Genomic DNA, 12,988 nt, shown 5'->3' with positions numbered 1-12,988 from the left:
ATTCCTTACTGTTAAATGATGAACTAGAACAGCTGAGCCCTCAAGGGTTAACACATTGTTAATGTAGCCTCACACTCTATGAGGCAGCACAAATGGAGGGAGAGGAGACAGAATGGCAGACAGAGACACACACCCTGTGTGTGTGAGAGAGAGATGTTCATTGCCCCTTTAAGTACGCTGACTCCACTCTAAGTGCAGTGCCTTTTTAAGTAGATCAGCCAGTTGAGACAGTCCCTGCTGCCAGCACGCTCTCTCTCTCCTGAGCCCTGTCATGTCCCCCCCTGCTCTATGGAAATGGCATAAGTTGAGGGATAATGTCAGGGTGTCCTCCTGCCCCTCTCTTCCTCCCCATGCACAGCAAGCAGAATGCTCCTGGGAGAAGCTCCAAGGCAGAGGGAAGGAGCAGCACATGGCAGTGAGGGGAGGGACAGCTGAACTGCCAACAATTAATAGCCTGCTGGGTGGCTGCTGCACACGGAACTTAGGGGAGCAGGAAGCTGATAGACGGGCTGCCGGTCCACCCTGATTCCAAGCCCCCACCATCTAGCTCCAATGGGCTGCTCTTCCTGCAAGCAGTGGACAAAGCAGGCGGCTGCCAAACAACGTTATAAGGGAGCACTGTGCAACTTTAAATGAGCATGTTCCCTAACAATTCAGCAACGTAACAACGTTAACCGGGATGACTTTAAGTGAGGAGTTACTGTACCACGTTTAGGTCTCAAGTGGGAGAAGGCACTCAAGGTTGTGGGAAAAGGTTTACTATATTCTCGAGGAACCTTTTAGAAGTTGGGTGTGACAGTACTGAGTATCCCTCTACTGGTTGGTGGAAGGCTGCTATAGCTGCTAGGTGGACTCTGAGAGAGCCCCAGTCTTTTTAGGGTCACTGCATAATTTAAGATATGTGGAAGAGTTGCAGAAGTCGGGGAGATTTGTTGGGAAGTACACCAAATCCAAAACCTGGACCATTTCTGCAGGTTAGTGTTGTGTTGAGGACTTTCTACTGTGTAGTAACCCCTCTTGTGCCTCCTTCAAACAGGAGCTTTCTAGATGTTGGAAATTAAGAAGAAACAATGCTTTGAGGCAGAGAATCCTCAGGTTGGGATGAAGAGGACATCATTTGTTCTGCAAGAAGAGGTACGGAGTGGCTGGGAGAGATTGGCAGGCATATCGCGAGCTGTGACAGGTAAGGGTATATGACATGCTCCATCTCCTTATTTTCAGCAGGACTTCAACAGTAGGGGAAATGGAGGAAAGACAGAGAAGGTTTCTGTCCCAGTGGAGATGAGAGCATCGCCCAGGCAGTGTTGTCCTATCTCTGCTCTGGAACAGTAGTGTGGACATTTCTTGTTCAGGTAAGTGGCAAACAGGTCTGTGTTCAGCATCCCCTATCACCTGAATAGATAGTGTAGTACTATTGGTTCTAGCTCCCACTCATGGTCGTGTGGGAATTTGCAACTGAGACTGTCTGCTATTGAATTTTGTGTGCTCGGGGGCTAGGCTGCTGACAGTGTAATGTCATGGGAGATACAACAGTTCCATAGTCTCATCACCTCCTCACCGAGGGAGGGGCAACCTGACTCCCCCTTGTTGATTTATGTAGTACATACAGGCTACATTGTCTGTTAGGACTTTTGTGTGCGATCCTTTGGTCAGTGTGAGGAAGTGGGCGAGGCATTCCTGATGCCCTTAGTTTGAGGAGATTGGTGTGAAGAGATGCCTGTGGGTGACCACTTGTCTTGTGTCTTGAGGTTGTTTAGATGTGCACTCCACCCTATCAGAGAAACAACGACAGGGGGGTTTGGGAGAAGGGGATCCCCTTGCAAATGGTGGCTGGGTCTTTCCACCAGTCTAAGGAGTTCTTGATTCTGGTGGGTTGTAACAGGGGTTTGTCTAGTCTGTCCCTCTTTGGTCTACAAACTGAGCTGAACCACATCTGGAGGCATCAAATGTGAAGCCTGGCATGTGGTATTATTGTTGTGGTTGCTGCCATATGCCCCAAGAGTTGGAGGCACTGTCTCGTTGATATTTGCAGGCTACTTCGAATGGTCTCCAAGTGTGGCCCTGGAGAGAAATCTGTGATGAGGTAGGAGAGCTCTGGCCTGTAATGAGTCGAGGTCGGCTCCTATGAATTCCAAGTGTTGCACTGGAATGAGGGTTCATTTTTGGTCATTGATCTGTAAGTCCAGGTCTGTAAACAAGCATCTTGCAGCTTTGATGACTCGGTGAGTCTCCTGGAGAGACCAGGCTCTAAGGAGGTAATCATCCAGGTAAGGGTAAATCATGATCCCTTGGGAGCATAAGTGTGCCCCCACTACTGAAAGAACCTTGAAAATACTCTAGGGGCCAATGATAGCCCCAAGGGGAGTACTGGTAGTTGTCTTGTCCCAGAGAGAATCTGAGAAATCGTCTGAGAGTTGGTTGGACTGAAACATGAAAGTATGTGTCTTGAAGGTTGAAAACCAGTCTCCCTATTCCAATGCTGGAACGATCATTGCTAGTGACCATCTTGAATTTTTGAGCTTTGACAAACTTGAGAGCTCTGAGGTCTAGTATGGGTCTCCAACCTCCCTTCCTCTTGGGTATTAGGAAATAGCGAATAGAATCCTTTGCACTATAGATGTTGAGGTACTGGTTCTATAGCTCCTTAACTGGAGGAGACTACCTACCTCTTGCCATAGTAAACTTTTATGATAAGGGTCCTTGAAGAGGGATGGGAAAGGTGTTATGGAGGTGACAGGGAGGCAAAATGGATACAGTACCCATTGCGAGTGATCGCTAGGACCCATTGGTCCAATGTTATGCTTTCCCAGGTGCTGTGGAATTCTGCCATAGAATTCTACTGGCTGGAGGCCAAATGGGTGGATGGCAGTGGTCGGTTGTAGCAAACGGGGGGGAGTGGTCTATCAATGTCTCAACCAACACATCAAAATTAGTGCTTGGATGTGGATGACTGGGATGAGGAAGGTTGCAGGCCAGATTGTTTACACCTCAAAAATTTTTTCTTCTTCCCCTGTGGGTCATATTAGCATTGAGCCAGATAATGGGAGGTGCATGGTTTGTGCTGGGGCTGTGGACTAAACTTCCTCTTTTGTCCCAGCATATAGATGCCAAGAGAACGGAGAGTGGCTTGAGAATCTTTCAGTGTGTGAAGAGAGGCATCAGTCTTTTCCACAAAGAGATTAGTGCTTTCAAAGGTTATGCCTTTGATGGTTGACTGTACCTCCTTCATGAAGCCCAAGAGATGGAACCATGATGCATGTCGCATCACCACCGCCGGAGATGGACCTGGCTGCTGTGTCAAGGGCAGACTGTAGCGTTGTTTTGCTACTAACTGTCCCTCCTGAACAATGGCCTTGAATTGGTCGCAATGTGATTCAGGTGACTTCTCAATAAAATTGCTCGGTTTCTAATGGTTTATGTAGCCGTATTTAGTCATCAGGGCTTGGTAGTTGGCAATTTGAAACTGAAGGATGGCCGAGGAGTACGCCTTCCTCCTGAAAAGGTCCAAACACTTCTAGTCCCTGTTGTAAGGGGTGGACCTCATCTGGTGTTGTCAGCCGCAGGAATTAACAGCATCCATCATGATGGAGTTGGGTGGAAGGTGGCAGAAGATGATCACACTCTCCCATGCTGGGACATAATATTTTTTATCCATCCGCTTGTAGGTAGGTAATATCAATGCTGGGATTTGCCAAGTGGTTCTAGCTGGGTCCAGAATGGCCTCATTAATGAGTAGGCACCCTTCTTTCCCAATCCTACCCAGTGATAAGATCCTTCATGAGAGGCTTTTTACACTGGAAAACTGACCAGCAGAACTATAGCAATATAATATACCAATATATCTATGTTGGTGTAACTTATTGTGTGGACACTGTTCTGGAATAAGTGACTTTACTCTAGTATAATTACTCCATACAATTATACTCGAAATAAAAGTCACATTTATTCGAGAAGTGTGTTCACATGTGGAGTTATACTGGCATAGCTATAGTGGTATGTGCTTAGTGAGAAAATATATAACTGATCTCTAAGACTTTTAGATAAATCATATCCAATTTTAATTTCCAATTATAATTGTTCAAACACCAAAAATAACAGTAAAATATCTAATATTAGGGCCTATGTGGTGTGTATATTCATGAAAGATCAAACTTTTACCAGATTCAATGAAGAGCAAAAAATCCACTACCATCTGCAAAAATCCACTTACCTTTCATAGTAGAAAAAGAACAATGAAAAGAGACTTACTCTGGCTCAATTATTCCATGTTGAGGTGTTATTGTAAGACAATGAGCTGGCCAAGAAAGTTCAAATTTCAATGACCTATTACAATTGTTCATAATTTGTATATGTCCTGTTTCTGCTGTTCCACCTATTGTACAATACAAAACATGTTTTAGTTCAGCAGACCAAAAACTGACAGCTCCATGATTAAGAAGGAAATTGTTTGCTATTTAATGCCCCTCTGTCATGCTTCGCACCTTGGTGGTTCTTCTTGCTGGCAATGGAGTGTATTTTAGAAATTAATTAATCTCAGAATCTCTGTTTCAGGACACATTCTGGCAACTCAAGGTATTCTGAAAGCAACTTCCACTGACAAACCAAAACTACAGCTCAAACTATTTGGTGAGGAAATTCAATAGAACTATAGTAAAGATATCACCAAAGCCAAACTTACATACTACAGTAGGTTAGGAACATTCACTAGTTAGACCAGTTATTTTACTTATCCAAACTTAAAAAAATACTCACTAATAGAAGGAGATGTCAAAATTAAGTGTTCAGGCTGAACAGCCCATGTCTCTCGAGAAATCAATTTATTCTGAACAGGGTCATCAATATTTAAAGATAATGGGGGACCCTGAGGTCCTTTAACTGGAAGAACATCCAAAGTTGTGTTGGTATGTGTCTCAGAGCTTCCAAGTCTGAAATGAAATAATGAAATAAGAAAGCTTTTACTGCAAACAAAAGTAATTTCTTTATGCAAAGTTAGTTAACCATGGCAACATTTTGTTTTTCTTTTGAGCACTAATTTGATTTTCTGATTTTAGCATCTGAAACTAATACATATTCTCAGTTTGCCAGGGCCTCAATTTCAATTGAAGTTTCCATTAATAGGAAACCATTCAGTAGCCATATATAATTGGCATATGACAGTGGGTAGTTTAGTTTACATAAAGTATGAAAAGTATCAAATGATATTCTGAGAGAAGGCTGCATTTTAGCAATTGGTGAGGGAAAATTACTTGTTGGTAATTCCAAATTTCATAGTAGTCTCCTGACATCTTGCCCAGCAACATAAATTGTTGACAGCATAATAGCTCTTCCTACCAGAAGTCAGTCAACTTTTGAACTTACTGCTTCTCCCCCCGGCCCTAGTTTGACGTTTCCAGAGCAAAGTATTAGATAATGAGGTCATAACTCCACACAACACTCTGAGGTAAGGCAGGAGAGAGAGACAGAGGATAGAAGAGGACAACTACAAACAAATACAACTTGCAAGTAATTTTCCCTTAATGTATCTTACTTCCCACCCAGAAAAAATTTCTGATAGCAGAAGTCGCAAGCAGGGAACCAGATGAGTTGGGCATACTTCAAAGTTGTGCTTGGAGCATGGTCAACAAATGTCAGCAGAGAAGTTCACCAAAAAAAATAGTTGGCATTGCCAGATGAATGTGTGAGGAAGTAATCAGGCGATTAAAACATTTTAAAAAAAGATACTTCTATCCTTTGGTCCTAGAGAGTTGTCATGCCCATTACAAAAAGGTATAACGATTTTGGATGCAGCTGATTAGCTTGCTTTTGGATGCAATTTTTAAACCACCTAGTTATTTTGGATTTGATTGTCATCTGTCCCTTGTTATGATCTTTAAAAAAACCCACAACTCTTCTAAATCTTTCTGTAAGATAGTTTGCTTGACTCCCAAAAAGATTCCTTCTCTGATACAACAAAAGATGGCGACACTGGAGATAAAACAGGCTAGTTAACACAGAACTCATCTTTGATTCAAAGACCCTCAGGGGAGACTGTGTGGTCAGTGGAAGCATATGACTAAGAGCCAGGCAGAGGAATAGACAGGCTAGTGAAGGAGAAAGAGCTCAGGAACAGTTTGTGGAGTTGGAAAATGAAGAAGGGGCACAGCAGGTGGTCACTGAAGGTGAGAGGGCAAGGAAAAAGAGAAGAGCAGCTAGTCCTATTGGAAGAGGGCAAGAGTCAATGGAGATAACACCACCAAATATGAGCCCCAGGATATGGGATGGGTTACAGAGGATTGCAAGGGACAATAGGAATCGAGAGGACTTGTGGCCAGAGGGAACAGGGGATAGACTGGAGAATTCACACCATCGCCAGGAAAAGGCAGGTCTACGTGACTGAGGACTCCTTACTGAGAAGGATAGACAGGCCTGTAACAAGAGCTGATCCAGAGAACAGAAGGGTATGCTGTCTGCTGGGTGCTAAGATACGGGATGTGGACCTGAGGCTAAAGAGGATCCTAACGGAAGCGGGAAAGAATCCACTGATTGTCTTTCATGTGGGAACAAATGATACGACTAGATTCTCACTGGAATGTATCAAGGGAGACTATGCCAGGCTGGGGAAGACGCTTAAGGAAATTGAGGCTCAGGTGATCTTCAGTGGGATTCTGCCTGTTGCTAGAGAAGAGCAACAAAGGCGTGACAAGATTATGATGCTCAACAGATGGCTCAGGCACTGGTGCTATAAGGAGGTCTTTGGGATGTATGGCGACTGGGAAGCATTCATGGATAGAGGACTGTTCTCTCAGGATGGACTTCACCTGAGTAAGGAGGGAAATAGACTTCTAGGATTGCAGATGGCACAACTGATCAAGAGAGCTTTAAACTAGGAATTCGGGGGAGATGTCCAGGTAAACTCCACACCGGATTTAACATTGAGAGGGAAGAAAACGAAGTAAGAAAGGATACAGCCATGGGTAGGAGAATGGACATAAGGAGGAAGGGTAGGGTACATACCAGTCTAATAGATGATACTGGTGGTAGAATGTGAGCAAGGACAAATGGCAAAAATTAAGATGTTTGTACACTAATGTGAGGAGCCTAGTAACAAAATGGAGGAACTAGAGCTACAGGTGCAGGAAGTGAAACCAGATATTATATGGATAACAGAAACATGGTGGAATAGTAGTCATGACTGGACACAGGTATTGAAGGGTATGTGCTGTTTAGGAAACACAGAAATAAAGGCAAAGGTGGTGGGGTAGCATTGTATATCAATGATGCGGTAGACTGTAAAGAAATAAGAAGTGATGGAATGAAAGTGTCTCCGCAAAAATCACATTGAGGAAAAAACTACTAGAGCCTCCCCTGGGACAGTGCTTGGGGTGTCTATAGATTTCCGGGATCCGATCTGGATATGGATAGAGCCCTCTTTAATGTTTTTAATTAAGTAAATACTAATGGGAATTGTGTGATCATGGGAGAATAACTTCCCAGATATAGACTGGACGACGAGTGCTAGTAATTATAATAGGGCTCAGATTTTCTTGGATGCGATAGCTGATGGATTCCTTCACCAAGTAGTTGCTGAACCGACAAGAGGGGATACCATTTTAGATTTGGTTTTGGTGAATAGTGAGGACCTCACAGAAGAAATGGTTGTAGGGGAAAACCTTGGTTCGAGCGATCATGAGCTAATTCAGTTCAAACTAAATGAAAGGATAAACAAAAATAGATCTGTGACTAGGGTTTTTGATTTCAAAAGAGCTAACTTTAAAAATTAAGGACATTAGTTAGGGAAGTGGATTGGACTGAAGAACTTGTGGATCTAAAGGCGGAGGAGGCCTGGAATTACTCCAAGTCAAAGTTGCAGAAACTATCAGAACCTGCATCAAGAAAGGGGAAAAAATTCTTAGGAATTGTTATCCAAGATGGATGAGCAAGCACCTTAGAGAGGTGATTAAAAAAAAGCAGAAAGCCTACAAGGAGTGGAAGATGGGAGGGATTAGCGAGGAAAGCTACCTTATTGAGGTCAGAACATGTAGGGATAAAGTGAGAAAGGCCAAAAGCCATGTAGAGTTGGACCTTGCAAAGGGAATTAAAAGCAATAGTAAAAGGTTCTATAGCCATATAAAGAAGAAGAAAACAAAGAAAGAAGAAGTGAGACTGCTAAACATTGAGGACGGAGTGGAGGTTAAGGATAATCTAGGCATGGCCCAATATCTAAACAAATAATTTAGCCTCATTAAAGACTGAGGCAATGAGGAGTTTAGGGATAATGGTAGGACGACAAATGGGAAGGAGGATATGGAGGTAGATATTACCACATCCGAGGTAGAAGCCAAACTTAAACATCTTAACGGGACTCAATCGTGGGTCCCAGATAATCTTCATCCAAGAATATTAAAGGAACTGGCACATGAAATTGCAAGCCCATTAGCAAAAAAATTTCATGAATCTGTAAACTCAGGGGTTGTACCGTATGACTGGAGAATTGCTAACACAGTTCCTATTTTTAAGAAAGGTAAAAAAAGTGACCCAGCTAACTACAGGCCTGTTAGTTTGACAGCTGTAGTATGCAAGGTCTTGGAAAAAATTTTGAAGGAGGAAGTAGTTAAGGACATTGAGGTCAATGGTAATTGGGACAAAATACAACATGGTTTTACAAAAGGTAGATCGTGTCAAACCAACCTGATCTTCTTTGACAAGGTAACAGATTTTTTAGACAAAGGAAATGCAGTGGATCTAATTTACCTTGATTTCAGTAAGGCATTTGATATGGTTCCACATGGGGAATTATTAGCTAAATTGGAAAAGATGGGGATCAATATGAAAACAAAGGTAGAAAAGGAACTGGTTAAAGGGGAGACTACAACGGGTCACACTGAAAGGTGAACTGTCAGGCTGGAAGGAGGTTACCAGTGGAGCTCCTCACGGATCGGTTTTGGGATTAATCTTTTTATTACTGACCTTGGCACAAAAAGCGGGAATGTGCTAATAAAGTTTGCGGATGACACAAAGCTGGGAGGTATTGCCAATACAGAGGACCAGGATATCATACACGACGAAACTGGAGTAATAGCAATAGGATGAAATTTAATAGTGAAAAGTGCAAGATCATGCATTTAGAGATTAACAACAAGAATTTTTGTTATAAACTGGGGATGCATCACTTGGAAGTAACAGAAGAAAAGAGGAGAAGGACCTCGGAGTATTGGTTGATCACAGGATGACTATGGGCCGCCAATGCGATATGACCATGAAAAAAGCTAATGCGGTTTTGGGATGCATCAGGCGAGGTATTTCCAGTAGAGATAAAGAGGTGTCAGTACCGTTATACTAGGCACTGGTGAGACCTCATCTCGAATAGCGTGTGCAGTTCTGGTCTCCCATGTTTAAGAAAGATGAATTCAAACTGGAACAGGTACAGAGAAGGGCTACTAGGATGATCCGAGGAATGGAAAACCTGTCTTATGAAAGGAGACTCAAAGAGCTTAGCTTGTTTAGCCTAACCAAAATAAGGCTGAGACGAGATATGATTGCTCTCTATAAATATATCAGAGGGATAAATACCACGGAGGGAGAAGAATTATTTAAGCTCAGTACCAATGTGGACACAAGAACAAACGGATATCAACTGGCCATACCTAGGGAGATGGTGGAATCTCCTTCCTTAGATATTTTTAAGGTCAGGCTTGACAAAGCCCTGGCTGGGATGATTTAGTTGGGGATTGGTCCTGCTTTGAGCAAAGGGTTGGACTAGATGACCTTCTGAGGTCCCTTCCAACCCTGATATTCTATTCTAAGGAAGTTTACACTCGAAGGTTTCTAACCATCAGAAGAGTGAAGTTCTGGAACAGCCTTTCAAGGGAAGTGGTGGGGGCAAAAGACATATCTGGCTTCAAGAGAAAACTTGATAAGTTTATGGAGGAGATGATATAATGGGATAGCCTAATTTTGGCAATTAATTGATCTTCAACTATTAGCGGTAGATATGCCCAATGGCCTGTGATGGGATGGGATCTGAGTTACTATAGAAAATTCTTTCCTGGGTGTCTGGCTGGTGAGTCTTGCCCACATGCTCAAGGTTTAGCAGATCGCGATATCTGGGGTTGGGAAGGAATTCTCCTCCATGGCAGATTGTCAGAGGCCCTGGAGGTTTTTGCCTTCCTCTGCAGCATGGGGCACGGGTTACTTGCTGGAGGATTCTCAGCACCTCGAAGTCTTTAAACCATGATTTGAGGACTTAAATACTCAGACATAGGTTAGAGGTTTGTTACAGGAGTGGGTGGAATGAGATTCTGTGCCCTGCATTGTGCAGGAGATCAGACTAGACGATCATAATGGTCCCTTCTGACCTTAAAGTCTATGATTATTATTTCTTTTTGAATTTATTCCAAAGAATGGCCTAGACTAGGGAAAAAATGAAAACCACCAGTTTGGGTGGAATGAACAGACTTATTAAGGACATGTCTACACTAGTGAACTTACAGCAGCACAGCTGTACCGATGCAGCTGTGCTACTATAAGATTGATCATTTAGCTGTTCTATGCCGAGGAGAGAGCTCTCTGTTGACCTAATTAAACCACCACACCGACTGGCAGTAGCGGGAGAGCCCATGTCCTGGCGACGTAGCACTGTCTACACCGGCATGTCTGTCGGTGTAACTTATGTCGCTTAGAGGGATTTTTTTTTGACACCCCTGAGCAACATAAATTATACCAACAAAAGTGCTTGTGTAAACATAGTCTAAGGACCTGGCAGAAACCAATCCAGATCAACACTGTGTCCAGAGAGACAGTGCAAGCTCCAATGACTCATGGATTGAAACACTCAGCAGAAAAGATGAGCAAAGACTCCAGCTCGAGAACAAAGGACAAAATGTGAGGTGGAGGGAATAAGTATTGGCTTCTAGAAGAGGCTGGGACCTCTCTCACTTAGGAACTGACTAAGGAAGGAAGTCAGAGTGTCAGTGAGAGACAGCCTGAAAATGGAGCTCACTACAGCTTGGCTGGTGAATTACTCTGAGCTGACCAGAATGCTTTAACTTTCATTTCTCTATGCTGACCTAAGGATTTTCAAAGCTGTGTTCTTCTTGACTAATAAATCCTATTCTGTTTTGAAAACACTGTTTGGGGAGTCATTACAAATACTGGCTGGGGTGCATTAGTCCCTGAAGAATGTACACATCTCTGCCAGGAGTCTCTCAGTTGTGCTCACTGAGCAGAGCTCACAGTGTGAAGCAGGAGTTGAAGACTTAGCAGTTCAGTCATTAGAAGCAATACGGCTGCATGGCCTACCCTGAAGGAAGAGAGACCCCACCCGCTCCCCTTGGGGAATCTGGCACATCACAAGGATTCCTTTAAGAGACTATTCCAAAGTTGGAAACACAGTGCTGATCTTTTGAATCTATGATAACATATAGCCTGGTTTAGGTGAAAATCCAAGTGGATTTTGGGGGTGAATTTCGGGGGTAATCTCAACATACATTTGTCAGCATAGAAAATAACGTATCGTGGTTCATTCATAAGGACACCCAATTCACCGACCTTTCTAGTTGATGTGCTAGCTACCAAAAAGGTGACCTTTGTAGAGAGATGGGAGATGAAGCATGTCACTAAAGGTTCAAACAGCGGCTTGGTTAATGCTGAGAGGACCGAATGAAAGTCCCATGTTGGACCAAGTTTATTTACTGGAGGAAAGGTTTTCACTACACAGTTCTGATGTGGGTAAAAATAGAATGGTTGTCTATTGCAGAGGGGAGCAGTCGCTAATTGCCACCAAGTGCACTCAAAGGGAGCTAAGGGAAAGACCAGAGTCTTCAGAATGAGCAGGCAGTCTAAGATACTGGAAATGTCTGATTCTTCGGGGGACATCTGGTGATTCCGGGGGACATCTGGTGATTCTGGGTCTAAAACAGAAAAATGCTTCCACTTAGCTGAATAGCATATTCTGGTGGATTCCTTCTTGCTGCTAAGGATGACCTGAACCATTAACAAAACATGCTTGTGCCCATTCAATGCCCATACAAATATCACCCCACAAGATGAAGAGGCACTGAATTGGGATGTCTGATCTTGGCCCATATCTGGTATCAAGAGATCTGGGAAAGGTGTGAGACTGATGTATGGTTGTTCTGACAGCTGGAGAAGGTTGAGGAACTGTTCAGGCCATCTGGGAGCAATGAGGATAATGATCATTGCCTCATCATGAGGACATGAGTTAAGAGAGGAACTTGGGGGTGGTGGTGTGTGAACATTACGATTAGGAAGGAATTCCTTTTGGAGTCCCAGCCCTACACTCCTCTGGAACAATATATCGGATTTCCTGTTTTCTTGTGACATTGCCTGAATATAGTCTTTACCACAGAGTAGGGTCTCTCTCATTTGTGGTTGCTCAACAAGTGTCTGCTGAGGCTGTCTGCTAATGTACTCTGTATTCCCCAGGTGGTGTACCGCTGATGGTGTATTCATCACCAAATCACCTTGATTCCACAGATTGACCAACTCTATGCAGAGGAGAATGGATCTTGCTCCCCCTCGCTTACTAATGTAAAACACTTATTTTGTCTGACATCACCTGAAAATATTGGGATTGTATAAGCAATAAGCATTGCACACAGGGCTCTTGAACAGCTCTCACTTCTAGGAGATTTATATGCATCCTGGGCTCTTAGGGTGTCCATGTTCCTTGTGGGCATACTATGAGGGAGGCATCTAATCCATGTCTTCTGTGGTGAGGGTGGGATGAAGGGAACTCCTATGCACACCTTGTCCCTGCACTACCACCAACCCAAGGAGTCCCTCGCTCCAGGGTGAAGTGTGATTAGCTTGTCCATAGTGTGTGTATTTGGCATGTTGTAACTCTAAGAACACACTAGTTCCATTTGGCACGCTGTTGTCATAATAGATACCCAAAAGGTGGCATGTAATATATCACTAGAAAACTAATAAATCATTGATCACTAATATTCTTGTGGGAATGTATATCCAGTAAACAAAGGGTTTTATA

The 12,988-nt window shown here is 43.3% G+C and overlaps 1 protein-coding gene across 1 annotated transcript in view; it reads right to left on the bottom strand.

Annotated features, from left to right (window-relative positions):
* Positions 1 to 12,988, bottom strand: part of CEP192 (centrosomal protein 192) — a 215,417-nt gene that overhangs the window by 36,868 nt on the left and 165,561 nt on the right. The window contains exons 47-48 of the mRNA XM_075124731.1: positions 4,753 to 4,925; positions 4,249 to 4,372 (exon numbers count right to left, since the gene is read on the bottom strand). Of these exons, the coding sequence (XP_074980832.1) occupies positions 4,249 to 4,372; positions 4,753 to 4,925 (297 nt within the window). The remainder of the gene's footprint in view (positions 1 to 4,248; positions 4,373 to 4,752; positions 4,926 to 12,988) is intronic.

This window comes from Caretta caretta, chromosome 2, assembly GCF_965140235.1.
Source record: "Caretta caretta isolate rCarCar2 chromosome 2, rCarCar1.hap1, whole genome shotgun sequence".
Taxonomy (NCBI): domain Eukaryota; kingdom Metazoa; phylum Chordata; order Testudines; family Cheloniidae; genus Caretta; species Caretta caretta.
The sequence above is the reverse complement of the archived record's forward strand: the minus strand, read 5'-3'. Positions and strand labels throughout refer to the sequence as shown.